The 26,010-nt window shown below is 41.4% G+C and overlaps 3 protein-coding genes and 2 non-coding genes across 7 annotated transcripts in view; 3 read left to right on the top strand and 2 right to left on the bottom strand.

Moving 5' to 3' along the window:
- NDUFS1 (NADH:ubiquinone oxidoreductase core subunit S1) overlaps positions 1 to 6,071 on the bottom strand; it is a 30,829-nt gene extending 24,758 nt beyond the window's left edge. Inside the window, exons 1-3 of the mRNA XM_032403810.1 lie at positions 5,952 to 6,071; positions 2,688 to 2,752; positions 1,863 to 1,954 (exon numbers count right to left, since the gene is read on the bottom strand). Coding sequence (XP_032259701.1) covers positions 1,863 to 1,954; positions 2,688 to 2,748 — 153 coding nt within the window. The 5' untranslated portion in view covers positions 2,749 to 2,752; positions 5,952 to 6,071. The remainder of the gene's footprint in view (positions 1 to 1,862; positions 1,955 to 2,687; positions 2,753 to 5,951) is intronic.
- A 164-nt stretch (positions 6,072 to 6,235) lies between these two features.
- On the top strand, positions 6,236 to 9,243 carry EEF1B2 (eukaryotic translation elongation factor 1 beta 2). 2 transcript variants are annotated; one of them, XM_032415079.1, is made up of 7 exons: positions 6,236 to 6,326; positions 6,557 to 6,706; positions 7,136 to 7,258; positions 7,919 to 8,045; positions 8,319 to 8,385; positions 8,806 to 8,931; positions 9,043 to 9,243. In XM_032415079.1, the coding sequence occupies exons 2-7, from the start codon at positions 6,627 to 6,629 to the stop codon at positions 9,195 to 9,197; spliced, it is 678 nt and encodes a 225-aa protein (XP_032270970.1). In that variant the 5' UTR covers positions 6,236 to 6,326; positions 6,557 to 6,626; the 3' UTR covers positions 9,198 to 9,243. The 2 variants fall into 2 exon arrangements, with proteins under 2 accessions (XP_032270970.1, XP_032270890.1); XM_032414999.1 differs by having other exon boundaries at positions 7,907 to 8,045.
- Positions 8,161 to 8,239, top strand: LOC116638200. Its single transcript, XR_004300656.1, has one exon. It is a non-coding gene; the product is annotated as a small nucleolar RNA SNORD51 (small nucleolar RNA).
- Positions 8,535 to 8,670, top strand: LOC116638214. The gene has a single exon (XR_004300662.1). It is a non-coding gene; the product is annotated as a small nucleolar RNA SNORA41 (small nucleolar RNA).
- Positions 9,244 to 17,489: 8,246 nt separating the features above from the next.
- Positions 17,490 to 26,010, bottom strand: part of GPR1 (G protein-coupled receptor 1) — a 26,643-nt gene continuing 18,122 nt past the window's right edge. Inside the window, exons 1-2 of one of the 2 annotated variants that reach the window (XM_032414876.1) lie at positions 25,208 to 25,337; positions 17,490 to 18,606 (exon numbers count right to left, since the gene is read on the bottom strand). In XM_032414876.1, coding sequence (XP_032270767.1) covers positions 17,511 to 18,578 — 1,068 coding nt within the window. In that variant the 5' untranslated portion in view covers positions 18,579 to 18,606; positions 25,208 to 25,337 and the 3' untranslated portion in view covers positions 17,490 to 17,510. Of the gene's footprint in view, positions 18,607 to 25,207; positions 25,338 to 26,010 lie in introns of those variants that run through there. The other variant, XM_032414809.1, reaches the window with a different exon arrangement.

Here is a 26,010-nt window from a genome sequence, read left to right as displayed (position 1 = left end):
CCTCAGCATACCTACACCTTATGTGGAAGAAACTGAATTAACCAACCTCTCAGATTGTGCTGAAGGTTTGACTCCCCATTTCCACTCTGAACCACTGTCCACAAAGACACCCCTTCAAACTCCATCCCAGTGGTTTCATACTGGCATTTCCTCTTTGCTTAGCTCTCCTCCTTTGGATTAGACTCCATCTCACACTGTCTAGTTGGCTATGATCTGCTTCTATATTTGGCTCCATATACCCTACCTAGGACTCATACTCCCACTGTGGTTGAAGCTCTCCTCAGTTACCATTTGCCTACTAAGGGGGATTAGCCTAGCTCTCCTAATTATCACTCCTCCTTCTCGAGGCCTACAAACCTATTCAAATTTCCACTGGGGTTAGTTCTTCCATCTTCAGCCCTTACTCTAAAGCAATTTCCTCAAATTCCAATGTTTTAACTACTTAGCAAAAATGTACTGAGTCTTCCTATGTGCTAGATGCAGAAGGTATAGTAAGTAACAAGCAAGATCTGGTCCCAACCTTCATACTAGCTCACATTCCAGATGATGATTATATCTAAACCCTCATCTGGGGCCCTGACAGTCCACCACTTCTCCAAGTTTTAGACTTAAATAGGCATGCACATGTGTATGCTCTTATAAAGAGTTAAAATTCAACCTATTTCTGTCTCCTATGATACAACCCCAAATAAACTAACAAAGCCAGAAACCACAAAAATTCCCCTGCTCTTCACTGTTCCTAAAGGCCTGTCTATCTACATCTCACTCTCCCCGAATCTGTCCTCTTACTTTCCTTCCCATTGCCACTATGTTTTAGGCCTTTCATTTTCTGCTCTACTAATGCAAGATACTTCTCCTTTGTCTCTCACACCAGTCTTGTTATTCTCCAAACCAACATCCTCTATATTCACTGTCATATTGCTTAATTGCCATGAAAACTGTTGATGGGTCAAACTCTAAGCTCTTTAGCATGACATATATCTTCTTTCATCATGGACCTATCAGAGTAATTTGATTTCCTGCTATCTCATCTTCTACATACACCTTATGTCCGAATGATACCAAACTATTTGAAGCTTCTTTGTCCAAATACAAACACTTATTTATCCTTTAAAATCTCCTCAGGGATCCCTTCAGATACCCCTAACATCTCTTTCTATCACCTCCTGTACCTGGCAAAAATACTCTCTACTGTACCTTGAACATATACCTCTGTTATATACTTACTGTTTACCTGTCTGTGCCTGGCAGATAGTCTAGAAATGACTGCGAACATGAATAAAGAACATTTTAGCTTTTGATAACTTGCAGATAGAATGAAGCATCACTTGTCCATGACCGACTCTGTTAGGTCTGAAGGAATCTGGAGAAATTACGTATTCAGGGCATGAATTCAAGAACGGACTACCCTCCATTTACCTGCTTTGTAGGACACATTCTTAGAAATGTTATAAAAATTGAGAAATTATATGAAGTGAAAAGCATCAAGCAGGTTCACAACAAAGATTGCCTTTTCTCCAAACTTACCTATATTAACTTATAATTTATTTTTGGTAACTTCAAATTTCTAGTAGGCATTTACTTGGAAAGCAGAAGTGAAACAAAATAACTACCATAATTCACTAAGAAAGTCAGAAACAGATAAATGATAGCTCACTTTGAAATGCCAAGATTTTAAATCCAACTTATTTTCATATAATTTTACTATCTATAGTTCTTTTATGAGCATTTATCAAGGAATCTTAAAATTTTTAGAAGTAAATAAACTTCTATTAAGGAAATAGAAGTATTAAGGAAATAAATTGATACTCCTTAAAAAACCAGAACATACGCAAAAATAAAGAATTAGAACATATGCCTACTTGAAGGACGGTAGTTCCTGGTTCCACCATGACAGATTGACCATCAACAAATACTTCAATTAAGTTGCTTGCTGCTGTGGCAGTTGTTCGAACTGACCATCAAAAATATTGAGATGAGAAATAAATTAACAGAGTTAAATTTATTATAGCAGAGGATAGTGGATTAACTCTAACCTACAAGCCTAAGATTTTTCCTAATTTTATACCATTTCCCTCTATTTCTCTAGATGCAAACCTATAAAATATAGAATTAGATAAAAGCTTTTCCAATCCTGAATACCAGATAGAATATGGCTATCCACTCTTAATGGTAGTTTAAGTTGAAACTTTTAATACCACTGAAAATATGTTCATGGGAATACCACTTTTCAAAAGCAGCATGACTGCTTTTCCATTCTGGCAACGATAGCCAGTTAGTACTACTTTCTATTTCATGACACCTTCTATAAATTGTTTAGTTATATTTTAAAAATTACTCTAGGTCGCCTGGGTGGCTCAGTCAGTTAAGTGGCCTACTCTTGATTTTGGCTCAGGTCATGATCTCCGGATTGTGAGATCAAGCCCTGGGTCAGGCTTCCAGCTCAGTGGGGAGTCTGCTTGAGATTCTCTCCCTCTGCCCCTCCCCCTGCCTGTGCGCTCTTTCTCTCTAAAATATACAAATAAATCTTTAAAAAAATTATTCTATTCGACTACGGTCACTTGTTTCTATTTTATTTAAAACAAATTACAGTTTAGGGTCCTTCAAGAAACATTCCATAAACCAATAAATTTACAAAGATAGAAAATCTAGTATCCACAAGTGCAAAATAAAAATAAAATACTTACCACATCCTTTAGAAGACTTAGAAAGGCCTACTAAGGCCCTTTTTAGAGGTATCCTTAACATATTGCTAAGAATAAAACAAAGAAGAGTTATATTACCATAGGGGGAAAAAAACCTAATTACAAACTTTTTGGTAATAGTTGATAAGTTTTAAACACTTCACAAACATTATTACATTGAACATTCATGAGTCCTGATGTTTTCCCTCAAATTCTAGAGATGAGAATACTCAGTCTCAGGAGATTAACTGACTTGTACAATGTCAAGGAGCTAAGAAGGAGCAGCTAGTATATAAATCTATATAAAGGGCAGTTTTGTGTTGTTTTTAACTATCAAAAATGATCAAATGTAAAACATTATGTAGTAAAATAAACTCGAAGAACAACAGTGAGCTTACCATTAATACTATGTAAAATAACGTCTACCTTTCTGCCTTCATTTCCTACCAATACTCATTCTAACATCCTATGTTCTAAGCAGTTATCTACTAAATGTTCCTGAGATTCTGAGCTGGCTCACAAGTCCAAGCCTTTTAAGTGTCTGGGGTGCCATCTTCTGTGCTTAGTACATTTATCTTACAGATTTGCAATTATAAGTCTGTTCTACCCTCACTGTATTATGAACTTCTTCAATTTTTCCATCTTCAGTGCCTATTTCCAAGGCTGGTACACAGTAAGCTCTAAAATAGTGGTTCTCAACCAGGGACAGTTTTGCTTCCCAGGGAACATTTATCAATATTTGGACACATTGTTGTCACAACTGGTGGAAAGCTACTGGCATTTAGTGGGTAGAGGCCAGGGTGCTGTTAAACATCCTGTAATGCACAAGGACAATTTCCCATAATAAACATTTGTTGTATTACTAAAAGAAATGGGAATTATATAAATAATACTAATTAAAGATACACACAAGCAAACAGAAAAGTTATCTGAACTTTTAGTTTTTATCCATTCACTTGATCATAAGGGCTAAGCACTGAACTTTCTGTCCACTCACTTGATCAAATGGGCTAAGCATCTGAATTGTAATTTTTCACTTCGAACTTCTAAATATGGAAATTATGTGATCAGAATGTATCAACATAATGACTTTCAAAGTTAGAGAGTGGAAGACAGTCTTACACCTTTTAAGCATGAAGTTTCACATACCTACTACAGAAGAGGTATAACAGAAAATTTCATTAATTCAGACTTTAGTTAATTCATAACATTCATTAATTCAGAACTTTTGATATTAAATTTGCAGACATGAAGTCTATCACCTACAAGTGAGTGATTTTTGGTAAATCGAGTTTCTGCTTCTTTATCTATTGGTAAGAAAGAAAACAATACTTCCTAGGCTATGCGTTATTGGTAAGAGTTCAATAAATGTCAATTAAATCTAAATTCAGTTCAGACAGTACTAGCCACTGAAGATCAGTTTCAAAGTCCTCTTCCTTGGTACTCCCTCTGTAACATCAGCACACACTGTGTGTATAGCTTTATTATTCCACCTACTAAATTATAGGTTAGTAATCAATTTTAGTACCTACTAAAGTGTAAGTTCCTTGAAGAGAAATGGTGCAATTTGATCATTTCCCTTTTCTGAAGACTTAGCCCTTGGAAAAATAACCACCACATAATCTTACCACCAAGTTCCAAAATGAGTAGCATCTGTCTTACTAAATTCTTCTGATGATATAAAGGTAAATCTGAATTTGCTGAATTAGAGTAATGACAGACTGAAAATCAACAATCAATATTTCATACAACAATGTAAACACTTTCTTACTATTATTTTGTCTCCAATACAATCTAAAAGTATTGTCCACTTTAGCTAGGAAATCAATGAGAACTAGGATGCCTCTTGAAAATCCAGCATCAAACTGAAGAGTGCGGTGCCCCAACAGAAGACAGTTTTACAAAACTTTGAAATGCACTTTCCACATATTTATCTACCACGTAGGAATGGAAATAGTCATCTCTAAATGGGAAAATGTTAATGACCAATCATTTCTAAAACTGGAGTGGACACTTTTTAGTATAAGAACAGTACTATTCCACATTCCCCACCGTATATCCTGCATCCATGCACTTCTCTCCTTCCAAGGTACCACTCTACTGTATGCCACCATCATCTTGTCTGGACTATTACAATAGCCCCCCAGCAGGTCTCCTAGCTTCCACACTGTCCCTACAGCCTCTCCCCTCTCCCCACAGGCTGTGGCCTCAGACTGAAAGGCTCTTTCTTCAGATCTTTCTGGCTTCTTGTCCTTCAGATTTGGGCTTAACAGACATTCCTCAGGAAGGCTTTCCTTGATCAGCCTATCTTAAATTTCCTAACTACTCCCCAGTCAAATGACCCATTTTATTCTTCCTCATGGACTGATTTCTAGTTTATAATAGACATTCAACACTATTTGCGAAATGAATTCTATCTCAAATTTCTGGCCAAAATTTCTACTTCCCTGGAATTAAAAAGTGCAGGTGCTCTGACAGCTTTGTAACACCCTGCTCAACGATGCATATGCAATTCGGTGTAAAAAAGAACATTCCCTATGGAAACAACCTGGATGTTTATTCATCAGTTCACGATACATTTTTAATGCCCTCAAATCGTTCTGGAGCAGAGTTGTGTCTGATCCACGGTCTTAAACGGTACATGCATTAGATCCCAACATAGCTAAACGTAGCCATGTCATTCGCAGTGCGACCTTGGGCAAACTTTTTAAATATCATTTTCTTCAGTTTCCCCACCAGGGAAAGGAATAAAAAATATTGCCCAATGCACTCAACGGACAAAAACAAAACAAAACAACAACAACAAAAAAACCCCAGAGGTGTGGATGGTTGCTAAGGCAACAGCGGCCAAACTGTGTACTATACCAAGTATATGTTAATTTGGGGGGGGTGTGAAACGCTCAGTCTTTAGGCCTAAGTCACTTGACATACGTCCTCTCCCAGGGAACAAAACGGCCTCCTCTCCACAAAGGGGAATGTCCTGCATTTCCCTTGCAGAATGAAGGTCACCCACAAGCCTGCCTCCGGGCCAGCGCTCCCAGGGCCTCCAGGTTCTCCACCTGCTTTTCGCTCCAAGAGACCGGAGACCACGGCCAACAGCCCTCACCTGCCGGCCCTAGGGGCTTCCGGAGGAAGGGGGGTGGGACGTGGCGCCCAGTCAAGGACAAGAGTAGAATGAGTCACCTGGGCCAAAAGAAACAGTGTCGTCAAGAAATCAACTGCTATGGCAAGGGGAACCTCAGCCTTCTCACGCTATCACGGCCTCACCTTCTCCCTGGAAACGCCGAAGGGGCTCTGCAGAACTGTCTGTACCGCACCAACCCCCTCAGAGGCCGGGTTGCTTATTCAATATGGCGGCCTCGGCTAACCTCGCCCACCGGGCCTGGAGAACGGGAAGCCAGGAGGGACTAGAAACTCCAGATTCGACAATTTCCGCTCAGTTTGAGTTCGGCAATTTCCGTCCCCTGACAGGGGGCGGGGCGGAGGGCGGGCAGCCTGAAGGGGGCGGGGGCGGGGGCGGGGACGGGGAGACAGTTTGGAACCGCAGTTCCGCCGGAAGTGGTCAGGCGCCTGAAGCCGAGCGTCTTCGGTCATCTCCGGCGCTTCGAGGGGCGGTTCCTGTAGTGTTCCGGAGCCGCGGAGGTACTAATTTAAGAAATACCCCTTTTATTAATTTATTCCTAAACACATAGAGGCCCGCAGATAATTTGTGGGGCGTTCAATTCAGAGCCCTCGAGTTTTTTCGTGGAGTAATGAGGATATTAACGTACTTGACCTTTAACCTTCGACCCTGTGCGGCAGAGGGAAACGCCTCCGTCTCTATATAAGGCATTTTCCGGCCTCTTGCGGCCCTTTTTTTTTTTTCTTCTTAGCGCTAGGCGCCGACTACCTCCGCTCATCTTTTACTTTGCTGTCACCCGGTTCCTGGGATCAGCCGACGGCATGGGTTTTGGAGACCTGAAAAGCCCCGCCGGTCTCCAGGTGCTCAACGACTACCTAGCGGACAAGAGCTACATCGAGGGGTGAGGACGGGCCCGGGCTTGGGGCCGGGCCACGTGGCGCGGCCTCTGCCGCCGCCGCTGGGGGAAAGGTAGCGGGGCTGCGAGGGGCGAAGGGTTAAACATATGCTTTCTTTCCACTGAGTGGATTCAGCCAGGGTTTTCCCTCAGTTGTTCACTCAGTTTGTGGAAGTAAGCTTGTAGGTCTCCCGTTAGAGATTACAAACTTTGAGGTCCACGAAGTGGCAGGGATTCTCGGGGTAGGGCGGAAAACCAAACACATGGACCCGGTCTTGAGTTTATTTTACAAAATAAATACAGCAGCTTAGGTTGCCCAGTAGCAAATGGGCCAGTTCACAGTAATTAGTTTGACGGATGTGCCGTTTGTCATTTATTTGCTGATGTTTGTAGATTTTCTCCTAAAGGTGTGTGTAATTTTTGTATCCTTGGCAGGTATGTGCCGTCACAAGCAGACGTGGCAGTGTTTGAAGCGGTCTCCGGCCCCCCACCTGCCGACTTGTATCATGCCCTCCGTTGGTATAATCACATCAAGTCTTACGAAAAGGAGAAGGCCAGGTAAAATTACCTTTGTATTTACCTGAAGAACAGAACGCTTTCTAAGCTTAAACTCAGGAGTTTCACATGACAAAATTGGACCCAGGCTACTTCAGTTTTGTTTGGGATATTGTAAGCTAAATTATCTTTGTGACTTGAGAAGGCCAAGAGACTGAAGTCCTCCATTTTTTCACAGAACAGGTAGAACATGGACAACAGCAATTCAACTTTTCCCCACAATGCCCTGACAATGTGCCTCCACCCTGACCTGGGGGGCCCACCTCTGGGGTGAGAGGGTGGCTCATTCATTCAGTCCTTGGCCATTCTTCTGAAACTGCCAACAAGGGTGGAAGTTTGGGGAAGTGGACTCCAGTTCACTAAGAATGGAACTGAGCATACTTAATGAAATCTCAAACAGAAATATTCATACTGAAAGAGTAAATCATAGTGAGTATTGAATATAATGTCTCACATGCTACTAATGTTTGTTGGGTGAGGAGTTAAACATTCAAAAGTATTTACTTTTAAGGGTATATAAATACATAAGTATTTACTGTTTAAGGGTAAATTCTTAGTACAGAAGGGATCTATTGGTAAATAGTGATGGAAACAAGTTCTCATGTGCTGTCTGAAAAAGAACATACTGACCTAGTGGTGGTTGAACTTAAGTTTTTTTTCAAGCCTTCCAGGAGTGAAGAAAGCTTTGGGCAAGTATGGCCCTGCTAATGTGGAAGACACCACAGGAAGTGGAGCTACAGATAGTAAAGATGATGATGACATTGATCTCTTTGGATCTGATGATGAGGAGGTATGGCATAAATTAATATGTATATCAATGAGCTTAATCATAGGCTCTGTGGTGAAATTGCCTGGATTTGAATTCTAGTTTCACCACTTTATTACCTGACTTTTAAAAATTCTCACTGGTTACATGATGAATAAAATCAAATCACCATCTTTCGGCTGAGCTTGTGATGGATTTGCTTTTTTCTGAAAAAACTGGTCTTTGCTCTGATGGTTCTACTAGCATTAAGCTGAGGAACAACCAGCTTTGTGAAACATACTTAATTTTTCTTTATAGGAAAGTGAAGAAGCGAAGAGGCTAAGAGAGGAACGCCTTGCACAGTATGAGTCAAAGAAAGCCAAAAGTAGGTCATTTTATAATTTGTGCTGCTTTAACTTCATTTCATAGTAATGTGAGTAATCTTTTCTGAAGCTTGATTTCCAAAGTAATTGCCTCTGCGTTTGTTAACTAGGTCAGTATTTAAAAACCTATATAGGTGGTTCTTCATAAAACTTCCACAGCTACTGGTCTGCAGCTGTTCTTATGGTAGCAGTTGTGGCATTCCTCTGTGGGAAAGAAACTGTTACTACACAATTCAGTACCTCTTTCTTAGCACAACAGAAAGTGGGCATGTGCGTAGCAAACATAAGATGTGTTCTGTAGTTTTGTTTGGCTGAGGAGATGATCCATTAGGAAACAGATTAAGATTATAAAGGTGTCATCAACTAAAATGAAAAACATAACTGAGTGTCTGAATAATGCTGGTTGTACCTTTTTTTTTTAGAACCTGCACTTGTGGCCAAGTCTTCCATATTACTAGATGTGAAACCTTGGGACGATGAGACAGATATGGCAAAACTAGAGGAGTGTGTCCGAAGCATTCAGGCAGACGGTTTGGTCTGGGGCTCTTGTGAGTTCAATCTTTGCTTTTTTGGAAGTGGCATCTGGAAGTTGCATAGTTAAAATGTTTGTCAATCAACAGGACTTTGCTAACTAAGATTTTTCTTAATGTTCTTTTCAGCTAAACTAGTTCCAGTGGGATATGGAATTAAAAAACTTCAAATACAGTGTGTAGTGGAAGATGATAAAGTTGGAACAGATATGCTGGAGGAGCGGATTACTGCTTTTGAGGACTATGTGCAGTCCATGGATGTGGCTGCTTTTAATAAGATCTAATATCTACATCATAGATCATTGCCCTTAAATAAAAGCTTAAAAGACAGCTGCTGGCTCTTGACTCTTATGTAGGGTAGTTTCCATTTTGAGGGAAGAAATTCAATGGGTATATAATTCATAAAAATAAATTTGGGTCAGCGTTGTTAGATATTTAGCCCAAAAACGAGAAAAATATTTATCGTAAATACTATGAATACAGGTAGGTGTTGAATAGATTTTATAAACAAATTAATAGAAATGTACTCAGTCGTAGTATAGTTTCTGTACCCAATGCACAAGGATGCCGGTTTTAATACCACAGTGTTGCAAGTTTCATATTTGCTTTGTTTTCAAAAGAAATCAGGTAAGCTTCACTTGGGGAAATTTTGGATTAAGAATTTCAACTAGATTTTTTAGCCCTGTAGATTATAACGGTTCACACCTTGGGCTTTTTTGCAAGGAGTTTCAGTGTAATACCTGGGCTGGTTTTCTGCGATGGAAATGTTGGAAGTACCTTAATGATGAGAAGTGGATCAGTACATATAAAGTGCTTAAGATGGTAACTGGGCACAGTGAATGTTCTTTGTTTGCTGGAATAGTTAATGAAATATTTGGAAAAAGTTAAATGTTGAGATGGCTCAATGACTTAAATGACTGATGAAGTCATTTGTTGTCACATAGGATCTTCAAGTTGGGGGTTACTCCAGATTGAAAAATCACACAATTAAAAATCCCACTTGAAAGTAATATGATACAGGATGGGGTGTGCAACTTCACTAAAGGACACCTAACCCAGAGGATGGAAGTTAGGTCCAAGGAAGGATTCCCAAAATTTGTTACAAATTAATTTGTCAAGGCAAATACTGCAAATTGAAGATCATGCCTCATATACTGTTAAGGGAGAACTTAATTAATTTTAAGATTTTTTATTTGAGAGCCAGAGCACAAGCAGGGGAGAGGGGTAGAGGGAGAAGCAGGCTCCCTGCTGACCCACGAGGGGTTCAATCCCAGGACACTGAGATGACCTGAACAGAAGGCAGATGCTTAACCGGCTCAGGCACCCTGATGGAGAGCTTGAGTTGTGCTTTGGAGAATGGTTTTGCACTATGTCGTGGGAAGGAGGTTATACAGGTAATTGATGCCCAGGCTGTGGTTCATAAACCTGGCTTTGGTGTGGAGGTGGGGACTGAGTGGGACATTTTTTTGGATTTGGATAGCAACCTATTGTGGTGAAGGGACTTCAGTAATGAGGTAGTGCAGGGCACCTGGGTGGCTCCATTGGTAGAGCGTCTGCCTTTGGCTCTGGTCATGGTCTTGGAGTCCCAGAATTGAGCCCCACATTGGGCTCCCTGCTTGGTGGGGAGTCTGCTGCTCCCTCTGCCCCTCCCCACTGCTTATGCTTGTTCTTGCTTCTCAAAGTTTTAAAAATCTTTAAAAAATGAGGTAGTGCTGCAGCTAAGTAGGTGAAGGCAGCTTTTGGTTCTTAAAGGTCTTGAACTCATGACCTTGAGATCAAGACCTGAACTAAAACCAAGAGTTGGATGCTTAACTGACTGAGCCAGTCAGGCACCCCAGGAATTACTGACTTCTAAAAGTCTTACTTTGTGGTCTCTAATCTGTAGACCAAAAAGATTAAATGATTTGTTTGAGGTCAGAATTTTCCTAGCCAAACCAGACAGTTCTATTCTTTTCCTTTCAATCTGATTTTCTTTATATGGGAGACCAACTTAAATGTGGGAAATTGTTTATTAAATTTGAGAGGTAATTTATTTAACTGGTACAAGTATGTACCAATGACTACGATCATCTTCACTAAGTACTTCCAACGTCATGAGAAATTTTCTGGTTGTCAGTGTCCTGAGAGCCAGCAGAGGGCAGCACTTCATTTTCTGTAGAACCAGAGCCTGGGGATTCTGGAAATGTTGCCATGGAAAGATCGAGATGTAGCAACTAGTAAATAGTAGCCCCAGATCGCTCACAATCATTGACATGTTAAAGGGATTGAGCACCAAAAAGCTGGAAGAAGTATTAACAAAAATAAAAACCATTGATTAAAACTGTGGTTAAAAGTAAAAAATTTAGAATGGTCATTTCAAACCACAGCTGTCTTGTAAATCTTAAAATGATAAATGAAGCACATGACTTTAAAAATCTTAACTCCAGGGGCGCCTGGGTGGCTCAGTCGTTAAGCGTCTGCCTTCGGCTCAGGTCATGGTCCCAGGGTCCTGGGATTGAGCCCTGTGTCGGCCTGTCTGCTCCGCCGGAAGCCTGCTTCTCCCTCTCCCACTCCCCCTGCTTGTGTTCCCTCTCTCGCTGTGTCTCTCTCTGTCAAATAAGTAATTTTTTTTTTTAAAGATTTTATTTATTCATTTGAGACACAGAGATAGCATGAGCAGAGAGAGAGGGAGATGGAGAAGCAGGCTCCCTGCTGAGCCAGGAGCCCGATGTGGGGCTTGATCCCAGGACCCCGGGATCATGACCTGAGCTGAAGGCAGACGCTTAACCATCTGAGCCACCCAGGCGCCCCAATAAATAAAAAATCTTAAAAAAAAAAAAATCTTGACTCCGTGGCCTCACATAAATATATTTAATGGTATCTTTTAATTTTGTATTAAAAAAAATAGATAATACAGTAACATAGTTCAAAACAAGAAGTTATACAGTGAAGTCTCTGTGTGTGTCTCCCCCGCCCCCAACTGCCCCCTCTCCCAGGCCTCCCATTTAGCTCCATAAAAGCAACCAATGTCAACAGGTTCTTAGCTCTTTCCAGAACTAGTGTGAGCATATGCATGAAGTAATTGTAGCATGCAATGCAAACTGTTCTGCACCTTTTACTTTGTCCATAAAAGTAGACTTGGATGTCTTGGAAATTATATCTTGAATATTCCATGTCAGTACTTACAAAGCTTTCTCATTTTCTAACAGTTACATAATCCATTGTCTCATATCTTATTTAACCAGTCTATTTATTGGAGCTTTAGATTGCTTCAGCTTTCTGCTGTTATAAGCAATGCTCACATTTGCATGTGAGCCTGTATACTGAATAACCTGTTTTTGAACCAATGGGCTCAGAAGGCATAGGTGGACATAGAGAAAGAGAGATTTTTTGGTTTGTTTCTGGCTTTGGAGTATTAACAAAAGATAAGAGGCCAGCTTTTTTTTGTATGCCCATAAATGATTACAGTAACTCAGACCGTACTTATTTTTCATATTTGGCATCCCTCACACAAGGCTGAGAACAGTGTGGGAATTAAAAATGATTCAGTGTCACTATGTTGGAAGCTATAAAAATACAAAAAAGGTAAGAAAATTACAATAGGGAGGTGGCTTGAACACACATAAAATTGTTAAAAATTAGTCATTTTGTGATTAAGCAAGTAATCCAAAAGTTCAGAGGGTCCAGGAAGGCTAGAATCGAAAAATTTTTTGGAGAAGTTGGGACTTGAGCTGGGTGGACCTTGATCAGTAATTTGTTAAAAAAAAAAGGAAAGGAAAGAAAAAGAGTATTCCAGGAGGGGATAAAACACGGGAATAGAATAGACAAAGCAACATTTACAAGGCAATTAGATCAATTTGGCTGGATTTTGCAGTGTCTGTTTGGGATTAGATAGGGTGGGGCCAGGTGGCACATCCAGGCTGGCTCCTTCTGTGAGAGCAGTGTGTGTATGGGGTGGGGGGGTGGGGGCATGGGGATGGGGGTGGGGGGTGGGGAGAGCCTTGAAGTTTTCTGAGCCAGAAAATGACAAAGGCAGACAGCTCTGACCTGGAGGTGGTATGGATGGAAGCATGTGAATAAAAGGATTGTTACAGTCCTAACATGAATGGAAATGGCTAAATTATGGCATATATACTCAAGGAAATACTTTATAAACAATATAATTAAAAAGTAACAGACTAGAGCAACATTGAAAAATGCTGGAGTTTTTTTCCCTATTACGAAAAGATAAGCTTATGGACAAAGACAAATACAAAAGGAGTTGCATTCATGTTTTGGGATCTATATGTATTCCCCCCCACCCCGAACAAATGCAATTTGGCAATGGCAATTATTGTCCTTAGATTAAAAAACTAAAAAAATACAAAAATACATGCCTCATCACATTGTCCATTTTGGACCCCATTATAAGCTATGAGATAAGCAAAGCAGACACTTTTATCACCATTTAGATGAGGAAACAACTCTGAAAGATGATTTGCCCGATTATTCACCTAGTGAGAGACAACTGAAACCGGGGTCCTTGACCAGGTAATGTGTTGGCAATAGAATGAAGAAAGTTCTTCATCCCTGCTTTTAGACGATTTAATCCTATTTCATTGGTGTAACCCTTGCTTCATATCCCCAATTAGGGAGAATGAGAAGATAAAGTCACATAAAGGTAAATTTAAAATGGAACTGAGACTGATAAACACATTTTGTCATTACGCGCTCCGTATGGATGGTAATAGAGGCATTCAAGAAATGACCCAAATGAGCATCTCTTGTTTGGAATGCCATTGGCCTGCATAGCTTTCAGTAAAGTAAAAATCAAAGGAAAATGTTCATGGACTTCTTAAATTCATTCCCCCAAAGAACTGCCCATATGTAAGAATATTGAGGAACTATGGATTACTATTCAAGCTGGACACCAACTTGTGAATCTTCTATCCTCACTCTGTCCCTAGAAAATGGGACACTTTTTTTTTCACTATTTTTTCTGACCATAGCCTGTTTTCCTCTGTACGTTTGCCCCTACTGTGTCACCTACCTGAAAAGGCTCTTTTCTCATCTGCACTCGTTAAAATTGGAGTCATTCTTCAAGATGCACTTCAAATACATCTTTCAACTTTTATTCTGCTTCTTGCCCTTTACAACCTCTAGGCACATAGTCTTTTATATGTATAAACTATCTTGTTTTAAAGTTCTCTGTGTAGCTCCCTTATTCTTCCTATGAAATGTTTATATTCATCCAAGAGGAAAGGATCTAACATCTACTAAGCAGTTACTAGGTTGGAAGATGCCAAGAATTCACTGACTAATACCAGCTAAGATTGATCAAGTTATTTATAGGTCTAAGTACCCCTCTAAGTGCTTTACCTGCATTGCCTCATTTAATTTCCACAACAGCCCTGTAGCGCATACTACTATTGTCCCCATTTTGCAGATGGGAGAAACAGGTCTAGAAATTTGAATTAATTTAGCCAAGGACACAGACACAGCATGTGTTGGAGCTTTAGTTCAAATCCTGATATCCTGCCTCTGGAGGCCCTGGGACTTGCTCTCTTCAAAGAGGGGCTTTCCGGGGCGCCTGGGTGGCTCAGTTGGTTGGGTGATTGCCTTCGGCTCAGGTCATGATCCTGGAGTCCCGGGATTGAGTCCCGCATCGGACTCCCTGCTCAGCAGGGAGTCTGCTTCTCCCTCTGATCCTCCCCCCTCTCATGCTCTCTCTCTCTGTCTCATTCTCTCTCTCAAATAAATAAATAAAATCTTTAAAAAAAAAAAGAGCTGCTTTCCATTAAAGAGGCAGGTCTGTCTCCTGGTGTCTATGCCCCAGTCCCTGAGAGCCTGGGATTCTTTACTCTTCTGCCAACTGGGCACTGAGCTCCCTCACTTCCTTCCCTAATTGCTCCAGTGCTTGTCCTGTCCTCCAGCCTCTGTCCTTTTAGTCATTCATCCTGCTCTTAATCAGGAGACCCCTGGAAAGCCCCACTAACCAAATTCCAACTGTTAGGGGAAGAGGCTTGGAGTCCCCAGGCCCAGGCCCAATGCTACTCTTCAGATCTTCCCTCAAACTGAGAATAAAATATTAAGTACTTGTAGTGGCTGCTACTTTCACTAGCAGATTTCTGTTATATCCCCACTATCAGCTATTTTAAAAGCCACTAAAACTAGGGTCTTTAGCCCAGGATCTAAGGACTCTCTGATATTTTATTTAAAAGCATGTTTCTAGGGAGGGGTACCTGGCAGTCACATGAGACTTGAGTCTTGATCTTGGGGTTGTGAGTTTAAGCTCCACGTTTGGGCAGAGACTGATTTAAAAAAAAAAAAGCATGTTTCTAGGGAAAGGACCCATAACCTTCCTTAGGTTCTCAAATGAATTCAGAGTTCCTTTAAGACCTTTGTAGACCTTGGGGTGCCTGGGTGGCTCAGTCATTACGTATCTGCCTTGGGCTCAGGTCATGATCCCGGGGTCCTGGGATGGAGCCCCACATCGGGCTCCCTGCTCAGCGGAGAGCCTCCTTCTCCCTCTCCCTCTGCCTGCCACTCCCCCTGCTTGTGCTCTCTCTCCCTCTCTCTCTCTCTCTCTGTCAAATAAATTAATAAAATCTTAAAAAAAAAAAAAAAAAGACCTTTATAGACCTTCCTTAAAGCATTTTTTTCGGTTTCACTCCTCATATCAAACACTGAAACATATTGAAAGTCCATATTAAATATAAGTTTTTATATAACTATGAAATATTTCATTTGACTCACTGACATAAAGGTGTATTTTATAGACATGTGATTAAGTATTTATTAATTTTGACTTTTCAAGTTTCCTTTTTTATATTTTAAATGTTATAAAAAATAACATTTTTTTAAAGATCTCAAATATTTTCATAGGCCTTTGGTAAGCTCCTGCTTCTTAGGTGGTAACACCATCTGCTCCATCATTTCCTTCTGCCCTTGGTTGCTTAATCCCCTTCCTGCTCTTCAGCCTTCCTCTTTCTCCCACAGCCTTGAGAATCCCTCCATCTGCTCAAACTAAGGATGAGCCTAAGGAATTCTCTTTGTCTTTGATCCTCCAGCTTTTCTCCTGATCCTGGGAAATCAGGGCCTGTCCCTTGAAGGTGACGGGGAACCCAGAATGGAATATCTTAAACTCCGGTCGTGGAGGGGACAGACACTCACAATGAGCCTTTTTCTCCTTGCCTTCCCTCCATACTGGGTGTGCAGAAATCATGAAATTGGGGGATGACAGAAGTTTGGGATATGCTGAGCTATGCCACACATTTTTGAGGAATAATTTCCAAAACCAGATCTGATTGTTGCTATGGGCTAATGGGCATTTCCAGAAGCTGAGAGATGAAATAAAAAAGGATACTGATTCAAAAAATAACACAGCTCCCCTCCCAACTTTCAAAATAAAATAAAGAAATTACAGAAAATTAAATGCTTTTTAAAATTGAAGAGGTTACTGACTTAAAGGTATACTTTATTGGTCTTGTACGGGTGTCTGTATCTATAGAGTTATAGGAAAAGAAGGTAGAAATATATCAATGTCATACATGCTTTCTTTTTCTGAAATCATTCTGAGATTAGGCTGGCCTATCTACCATCTAGATGTCAGTGTTTTATGTTTACAGCAATCTTATACATATTTGCACATACCCAGAATTTTCCAAGAACATTAATATTTATAATGATTTCATGAGGGATTAAAGATAGGAGCATATCCCCATTGGCAGGTGGGGTTTATGTCACCTCCCCTTGAACCTGAGCTGGCCCAGGACTACTTTGACCAAGAGAGTACAGTGGATGTGATACTGTGTCAGGGGTGGGCATAGGCTTAAAGAGGACTAGAAATGTCCACTTTGGTCTCTTAGAGCCCTACACTGCCATATAAGAAGTCTGGCTACCCTGAGCTACCATACTGGATGAGCTGTGTGGAAAAAAAAAAAAAAAGAAGAGAAGGAACAGTAGGGCAGAGGAGACAAGCTGTTCCAAAATTCTACCATTTGGGTCATCCCAGTCCAACTGATGATCCAGACCTCGTGAAGTGGAGAGATGAACGTCCCTTCTGGGCCTTGTTTGAGTTTCTGACTCAGAATTGTGAGATATTATAATAATAAATTGTCATTTCAAGCAACTAGATTCTGGGACACTTCACTAAGCATGAATAGTTCATAATGTCTTAAACTACTATAACCAACTATTACTTTAATTTATAAAAGTACATATATAGATTTCATGAAATAAAGAAATGAAGTACATTGTTGCATTTGAAAAATATGTCTAACAGGTTACTGGTGCAAAATTAAAGTGAGCTTAAGCAGCACATATGTTAACATTTTTGAAATGAATTAATCATCTAATATTAAGATTTAGGACTTCAAAGTCATTAGGACTTAAAAAATAATAGCTGATACTGCATCCACAGTGGTGACTAATCCACGACGGTATAATTAGCAAGAATGACAGATAATTTAATTTGCAGGGGGAAAAAATGAAGATCTTTCCTACGTTTTATACCGACACAAAAATGTAATGCCACTAAACTGATTAACAGAAAGAGATGGTTATTACCATACCTTGGAACCAAATAATCTGAAAGCATTTGTCAGGGCCCCCCCCCAGAAAAGCCTTCTACTGATAACTCACTGAGCTGTTTCCAGAAGACATGGGTTCTTGGTCTCAGAGTTCCTGAGCTGTTCGCTCACTGTGCCAGAACAGCTGACCTCCCACAGTGTGTGCTTTAGGATCTCAGCAACTGAGAGCCGAAAGCGAGTTTGGAACTTCTTACTAATTAGGACGTAAAGGATTGGGTTCAAGCAACTATTGAGGAAAGCCAAGCCAGTGGAGAGGGGGATGCCGGCCTGAAGCACCTGGTGGAAATAGCTACTGTGGTGGATTGTGAGCTCCCAAATGCTAAACAGGTGATAGGGAGTCCAGCAAATCAAAAAGGCCATGACCACAGCCAGGATGGTCCAGAAATGCTTACTGGAGACCAGGATGCTTCGCTTCTTCACCTTGAAGATGAGACACAAGTAGCAAATGCTCATTGCTAGCAAGGGGAAGAGGTACCCGACAATAAATTTCACCCAGGTCAGAACATGGTGCCTCATCAAAGTAAGGTCAGGATCATGCTCATGGAAATTGTTATAGCAAATAGTGTGGTTATTGAACTCCAGAGTGTCCCGGAAGTAGAGGGCAGGACCACCCATTAGAGAAGCCACAAACCAAATGGATATAATAACAATCAGGGAGTTCTTTAGGGTTCGGTGCCGATGAGATACGACAGGATGGATCAAGTGGATATAGCGGTCCAGGCTGATCACCGTCAGGAAAAAGACACTAGCAAACATGTTCAACTGGGCAATGAAGGAATTGGCCTTGCACAACCAGATGCCAAAGGGCCAGTGGAAATTCATGGCCACATAGGAGATGTACAGAGGTAGGAAGAGAAGAAAAATAAAATCTGCAATAGCCAGATTGAGGAACCAGAGAGTGGTGACTGTCTTCTTCCACTTGAACCCCATGAACCAAATGACAATGGCATTTCCTGGAATGCCCAGAATAAATGCTAAACAGTATAACACCAGGGAGAGCCAATGAACAACTCCCAGTTGGACTTTCTCCTCCAAATCAGACTCTGAGGAATAATATTCCAGGTTATAGGAGTAGTTCTCGAATTCTTCAAATAATGTTTCCTCTAGATCTTCCATGACCTTGTCAAGTGGAGAATGAGGATATCTATAAAAGCAAATTTGAAAAGAAAGAAAACAATTTTTAAAAGAGGAAATGTTCGGTGAACAAGGAACATTAGGATAAAAATGTTTCATCTGATGAACTGGATGGAAATAGTACAATTTTTGGTAAGGTCTGTGATTATATTCTAGACATCCAAATCTTGGGGTACCTCAGTTTTGCTCTGATTACTCTCAAAGCTGCGACAGCTCATTTTTGCAAAGTATTCAGTAAGTGCTAAATTAAAATGATTGACTCTACAGGGCAATTCCTCTATCCGTAAGGCTTATAGGCCTGACTAGAGAGAATCTAACATTCAATAGGCATTCATTAGGTTCTGACTCTGCATTATTATTTTATGGAAGATACAAAAGAAAACAGAGGAATACTTATGTGGTGATGACTTCAAAGCCCTTAGTTATACCTTGACTTTCTAAGCTGTAGACAGAGTTCCAACTGCTTCATCAATCCACAAATCCGGATGTCATAGGCAAGACCTGGAGATTTTGACACACTATTTTGCACCCATGGATGTTTTGAATCTATGTTTATGAATGCAAACATGTTCATAAGAATTATATCAGTGTGGAAGACTTTTCAACCAAAAGGTATCTTTTGGAATAAAATTGACTATGACCATTTAATTTCTATACCAATTTCCTATAGAGTGCCCTAAATTTTATTGAAATTTTTATTTTATTGAAATTCCTTTGTTTTGAATTAATTTGGATTAATTATCTTCTACATTTACAATAAAAATGTGATTTGTTCAGTTTTATTTTGTTTATTTTTGCCCATACCAAAATTTATCTATTATAATTTCACCCAAAGTTAAGTTTTCTTTCGTGATCTTTTTTTTTTTTCCTTCCTATCAAGACCAGTTTTTCTGGATTAAGAAGAGGTAAAAGTCATTTTTACAATCAAAACAAAGTTTACTGGGTACAATTTTAACTACATCAATTTTATTTTGTTATTTCTTTTTTTTTTTTTTTTTTAAAGATTTTATTTATTTATTTGAGAGAGAGAATGAGAGACAGAGAGCATGAGAGGGAGGAGGGTCAGAGGGAGAAGCAGACTCCCCGCCGAGCAGGGAGCCCGATGCGGGACTCGATCCCGGGACTCCAGGATCATGACCTGAGCCGAAGGCAGTCGCTTAACCAACTGAGCCACCCAGGCGCCCATATTTTGTGTTATTTCTGTTTGTTAGTATTCAAAATCAAGAAGAAAGAAAATTAATAGTTGTATTCATTTCATGGAGCTACAGTAATTAATGGAGCAAACATATAAGATATGGGATTATAGGGGTGCCTGGGTGGCTCAGTCGGTTAAGTGTCTGCCCTCAGCTCAGGTCATGATCCCAGGGTGCTGGGATTGACCCCCGCGTGGGGCTCCCTGCTCAGCAGGGAGTCTGCTTCTCCCTCTCCCTCTGCCCCTCCGCCTGCTCATGCTCTCTCTCTCTCTCTCAAATAAATAAATAAATAAAATCTTCAAAAGAAAAAAAAATATGGGATTATAGTAGGGTTAGAATGAAGAGGTCAGAGCATGTAGTGTTGCTCAGAGACATCTCACATTAAATTCTACCAACACCGAATTCATCATCCTACCTCAAATTCTTTGAGGAGCCTGGCAGGACATAATTAAAAAATAAAAGCCATTCATTAGCCCCCTCCCAATCCCAGGCCCAGCCACCTTCTCTTTGTTTTTCAATATTCAGCTTAAGTGCCACCTTTTCCTGGAAACATTTCCTGACATTACCTTCCCCAGATAATTACAATAATAATCACTATTATTATAAAAAAAGGTCAATGTTATTGGGAATTGTCTAGGTGCCAGGCATGTATGGTCTAATTTGATCCTCACGAGAATCTTATAAAGTAGTTAAGTAATACTATTATTCCCATTTACAAGAAAAGATACTGAAGTTTAGGAAGCTTAGTGACTTGCTCAGGATCGCACAACCTATAACTGGAGAATCAGGATCTAGACTCAGATCTATTGGACCCAGAGCCTGAGCCCTTAGTTACCATGATTTTGTATGACACTGTACTCTTATTGTACTTAATACACTAATAAATTGTCATTGGTTTATCTTCAATTTCTGCCCTACCAAACTCTTAACTCCTTGAGAACAATGCCTGTCATCTCTGACCCTCATGGTGCCTAGTACACATCTTAACATATCACAGGTGCTTAACATGGGCTGGATAAATGATTGACTCGGCTACAGACCCTGTTCAGAACCAAATGTAACCAGAGAGTTTGTTAGTTCACCCCTAAGTCACCGTCATTGCCAGAATCTCTCTGGCCTTGACCCACAATGCTATCCCCAGGATCTTGGCTTTTTTCTTGACACCAAGTCTTATCTTTCATGTATCCTACTTCACTGAGCAAGAATTGGCTTCCTTCTTGCTGCCCTTTTCTTGCAGGTCTGGGGATCTTACTCTGCCCACTGCTTCTGGTGGCTGAACCTCCTCAATGTCAAATCTTTTCTAGCCTAGTGTCTAACTCCCTGTCTGTTTTCTGCCTGTATACTGGGACACCCTTCCCTCCTTGTGCCTATGACCTTTTAGGCTATTAGGAATTCTGAAGCCAAATGCCCCAGGTGGCAGTTTAAATCACCTTACAAAATCCTAAGCTGTAAGTAGAAGGACCTTCATTCTCCAAACACAGAAAGCCAATGGAAGACCCCTAATTGCACTAGAACCATTATCCTCACCAAAAGTCAGAAGCGGCCCCTTCTAATGCCATTACTGAAATGATCACAGGGCCTGCTGAAGGACACCAACCACCTCTCTTCCCAGTTCTCTTGGTTGGGGGGAAGGTACCTTGAGGATGAGTGATCTAGCTCGTCCATTTCAGAATCCCTTCAAACAGAAAACCCTGTATCAGAGAGGTCCCCAATCTTCCAGAAAGCAGATGAGTTGATTAGACACAAGGTCCAGTTAGTTCAAGCCTGGAGAAAGATCTTCGAGAGTTGCTGAATGCTGCCCAGCTGAATCCTTCACAGGAAATATAATCTAGGAATTCCCCTGTGACTTAGAGTAGATGTTTCTGTGTGGTGGTGATGGTGAGGGATATGGGTAGGATGGGGAAAAGACAGAAGTAAGGCAGAATTCAGCAACTGTCCCCCTGAGTCCTTGGACAAGCACAGTTAATCCTTAAGGACATAGTCTTGTTTAATTATTACAGCTTGTTTATATGTTGCTTTACAGTTTATAGGCACCTCCGGATCTAATTAAGTTTCCAAATCTCATGCCTACGCACATATCTCGTGACTAACTATATGAGTTTCATAGGGCTCATGTGACAAAGTGCTCTAAACTTAAAATTTTTAAATAACAGAAATTTATTGTCTCACAGTCTGGAGGCTAGAAGTCTGAAGTCAGGTGTAGGTGAGGTGGTTTCCTTGTGAGGGATGTCTGTGAGGGAGAATCCGTCCCCTGCATTTTCCCTAGTTTCTGGTGATTTGCTGGCAAACTTTGGCCTTTCTTGGCTTGTACATGTGTCACCCTAATATCTGCCTTCATCACCTCATGGTGCTCTCCCTGCGTGTCTGTCTCTGTGTCCAAATTTGCCCTTCCGTAAGGACACGAGTCATACTGGATTACAACCCACCCTAATGACCTCGTTTTAACTTGATGACCTCTGTAAAAACCCTAATTCCAAATAAGATCACATTGTGAAATGCTGAGGGTGAAGACTTCAACGGACCTTTTTGGAGGGGCACAATTCAACCCACAGCATTAGCCCAGAGCTGGCAGCCACCATTTCCGAATCGTAATCACTCATTCATTTAGCACATATTCAGTAAGTGCCTACATTTCTCAGGCACTATTCTAGTTAATTGTGCTTCTTCACTAAATGAGACAATTATTTCTTCCCTTTTAGATTTTAGGTTCTAGCCGGAGAGAGTAAAAAATAAACATAATAGAAAAGCAAATTACATAGTGTGTTAAAGTGTGTTAAAAGCTGGTAAGTGCTGCAGGAAAACTGGGGAGGGGGGAGAATGGAATAAAGGGAAAAGGAGAGGGGGCTCTAATTTTCAGTAAGGTGGTCAGAGAAGGACTCATTGGGAAGCCAGCAACCACAAAGTCGGAGGGAGGTAAGGGAGTTAGTCGTGTGGATATTGCAGGCAAGAGTGTTCTAGGCAGAGGAACAGCCAGTGCCTTATGGCAGAAGTGCCTCTAACGTATTCCGGAAATGGGAAGGATACCAGTATGTCTAGAACAGGGTGAGCAAGGTGAACAAGGGAAGAGTAGAAGAAAAGAAGCAACAAGGATGTGTGGGAGGTCAGATATGTAGACACTTGCCGGCCATTGGCGGACTCTGGTTTTTACTCTAAGGGAAACGGGGGATGCCCCTAAAGGATCTGAGCCGAGCAGAAAAAGTAATCTGTTTCTATTATGGTGCAATCCCTCCTTCTGCTATGCTGAGAACAGACCACTGTGGGTAGTGGTGGCCGTGGCGGTGGGCAAGCAAGCGTACAAGTAGCAAGACCGATTCGAGGATTATTGGAATAATCCCGGCCAGAGAGGAGGGTGGTTTGGATCAAGGGGGTAGCAGAAGTGATGAGAAAGGACCGAATTTGGGGCGCCTGGGTGGCTCAGTTGGTTGAGCATCTGACTCTTGATTCCGGCTCAGGTCGTGATCTCAGGGCTGTGGGATTGAGCCCTTGGTCGGACTCTGCGCCCAGTGAGGAGTCTTTCCCTCGGCCCCTCCCTCCACTCACGCACATGCTCTCTCTCTACCTCTCTCTCTCAAATAAATAAATAAATCTTAAAAAAAAAAAAAGGACAGACTGATTTGTAATTTGTATTTTGAAGACAGAATCAATAGGTTTCTTAGTGGATCAGATGTGAAAGAGAAGAGTAAAAAATGACCCCCAGGCTTGGGGGCCTTGTGTACCAGGGTCTAAGGCCCTCTACTACCCCTTGTTCCCTCTTGTCATTGGCTAGAATATGGATGCAGTGAGGAGCTATCTTGCACCACATGGATGAGGAAAACATGTGTCTTCATAAGCTGTAAGAAGCGTGGGCCCTCCTATGACCTCGTGGAGCACAGCTGCCCTACTTCTCTGGCCTTTCTCCTTCTGGAGGAAGTGAGAACATATCTGGCCCTGCTATTCTTTTGGGCTTTTGCTAAAGCAGCAGGACCTGTATCCTAACTCATTTAGCTCCCCTGGGCCTTGCCTATAAGCACTGTGGCGGAGACCTGGCCATGCCCACGTCCTGTGAAAAGATGCTGCAAGAAACCCTTGAGGAAGCGGCTATTCCTACCAATGGCCATGGCTTCTGGAAGCTTCCTGGGAGAGAGGGAGTGGGGAGCTTCCCTTGGGGACAACAGAAAGAGAAAGAAGCTGACCTTGTAAGGAGGATCTCTCTACCCCAGCAAGAGTCATTTAAGGAACACCCTTTTCAATCATGGAGACCCGAATATGAGGGAGTGTTTGCAATTGACCATGGTAAGCTATAAGACTCCTACTTTATAAGGAAATGAGGAGCAGATCTTGAGTTGTGACGATATTAGACCTCTACTCTTTTGGCAGAGGTTAAACATCCTCTGCCCTCTATTTCAAATTCAAATGGCCCAGGGGCAGGTAACCATAAGAGGTGTGGTAGTTCAGGTTGGGGAGACAATGGGATTTGAGGGAACTGAAGAACAATAGACTCGCCCACAGTGGTCAGCAGCTACTCCGTCCTAGCCAATTGTCTCCATGTGGGAAATAAGGGCTTAGTGTTGTCAGAGTTTTTGAAGAATGGCTGGATATCTATGTTACTAATGTGAAAAGCTTCCAGCTTCCAAACTACTATTTCAGAACCAAACCGCTGTGGACCGCATTCAGACCATCTACAAATTTGTGACCCCTGGGGCGGGCCAACTCTTGAAAACTTTGCGCTTTTAACAGTGAAGGTGGAGGCTATACCCTAAAATGGAAATAGAAACTCTGAATTGGCCTCTGCAAATGACTTGCCCCTTGGTCTCAGGAAGGCGACCGTAGATTTAAGACTACTCAACGCCTCTCCAGAGACCCTCACTTTAACTTTCTACCAATTAATACAGCAGACTAGCTGTGAGTTGGGACAAAGGAAAGGGAGAGGGACAAGGAGACTCTGTGCTGAGCATGGAGCCCGACACGGGGCTCGATCTCACGACCCATGAGATCAGATGACCTGAGCTAAAATCACAAAGTTGGATGCTCAGCTGACTGAGCCACCCCGGCGCCCCTAGAGACGACTTTTTTATTTTTATTTTTTTTTTTAGAGACGACTTTTTAAACTTTTAAAAATTGATATTCTGCTGTATCATCAATCGTGTTGTGTTCATCTGTGGTGGGATAAGAGAGAAAGGGCAGAAAGAGATACAGAAAGAAAACACGAGAAAATGTGTCCTCAGTTCAATGATGTGGATACAGCACACACACGTGCTTCTGACACATGCACATACGGCTTAGGAAGTGACGGAAGGATGAGAATCAGACGCAGCAGTGAAACGAGAGAAACATCTGGGCGAGAGAAACGAGCCTTGCTGGGCCGTCACCCGAAATGAAGATGAACAGCAAGCGAAGTGAGTCTTTAAACCCAGGCCTGCGGGAAACACTGTCTCTTACTTAACAGGCAGCGTCCATCCGTGCTGGCCCGCAGTGACGTTCCATCGGGACCTCGTACAGCTTTCTCGATGTGGAAATGCTTCGACGAGCACGATAATAACAATGCCAGGATGAGACTTTCGGACTTGACTGGAAAGAGGAAAGGGCTACTGTATTTGTCTTAGGCCATATGTGCTGCTGAAAGGCAAACAAATTATTCCGACTGAGATGAAGACTAACAAAGGCATACGTGACCATAACAGTTTTTGAGGGGCCACTTAAGTAAGTGCCAGGCTGCGCCGTGTGTGAGAACAGACGCGGGCTCCCCCAAGTCGGCTGGAAACGCATGCAAAACGCTCGGCGTGGAGCAGAGATCAGGGGACTGTCCCTGAAGGGTATGGTTTGGTTTCCAAAGAATGTGAAGAGGTTTGTTTACCGCGGGGAATCAGATTCTGGGAGGACCCACGTTATCACATTCCTGGGTGACATTTACCCAGAGACTCAAGTGGCAAATGTCTAGTCCTGGAGCAGGGAACTGTTTTTAAAATTAAATAAATTGGTTTCTGCTCTATTCAGATTTAAAAGATCGCAAAGCCTGAACTCTTCTCTGAATAAATAGATTTCACTGCAAGAGTCCTGGCAGAAAGCGTAGTGATAAATCGTCTGTAAAACCCAGATGATTTTGGGGAAAGACATCTGGTAGAAATGTGTATCATTTTACTTTTAAAGGTGACTTTCAACTTTTAAACTTTTTTTTTTTTTTTTTTAAAGATTTTATTTATTTATTTGACAGAGAGAGACACAGCAAGAGAGGGAACACAAGC

The sequence above is a fragment of the Phoca vitulina genome, unplaced genomic scaffold (assembly GCF_004348235.1).
Source record: "Phoca vitulina isolate PV1807 unplaced genomic scaffold, GSC_HSeal_1.0 scaffold1, whole genome shotgun sequence".
In the NCBI taxonomy this organism is placed as follows: Eukaryota; Metazoa; Chordata; class Mammalia; order Carnivora; family Phocidae; genus Phoca; species Phoca vitulina.
Note: the sequence above shows the minus strand (reverse complement) of the source record. Positions and strands in the feature narration are given on the sequence as shown.

Coding starts and splice junctions, on each gene's coding strand:
- EEF1B2 (XM_032414999.1), top strand. CDS start 6,627: ATGGGTTTTGGAGACCTGAAAAGCCCCGCCGGTCTCCAGGTGCTCAAC. Junction 6,707..7,135: donor GACAAGAGCTACATCGAGGG/GTGAGGACGGGC, acceptor TATCCTTGGCAG/GTATGTGCCGTCACAAGCAG. Junction 8,932..9,042: donor CGGTTTGGTCTGGGGCTCTT/GTGAGTTCAATC, acceptor TGTTCTTTTCAG/CTAAACTAGTTCCAGTGGGA.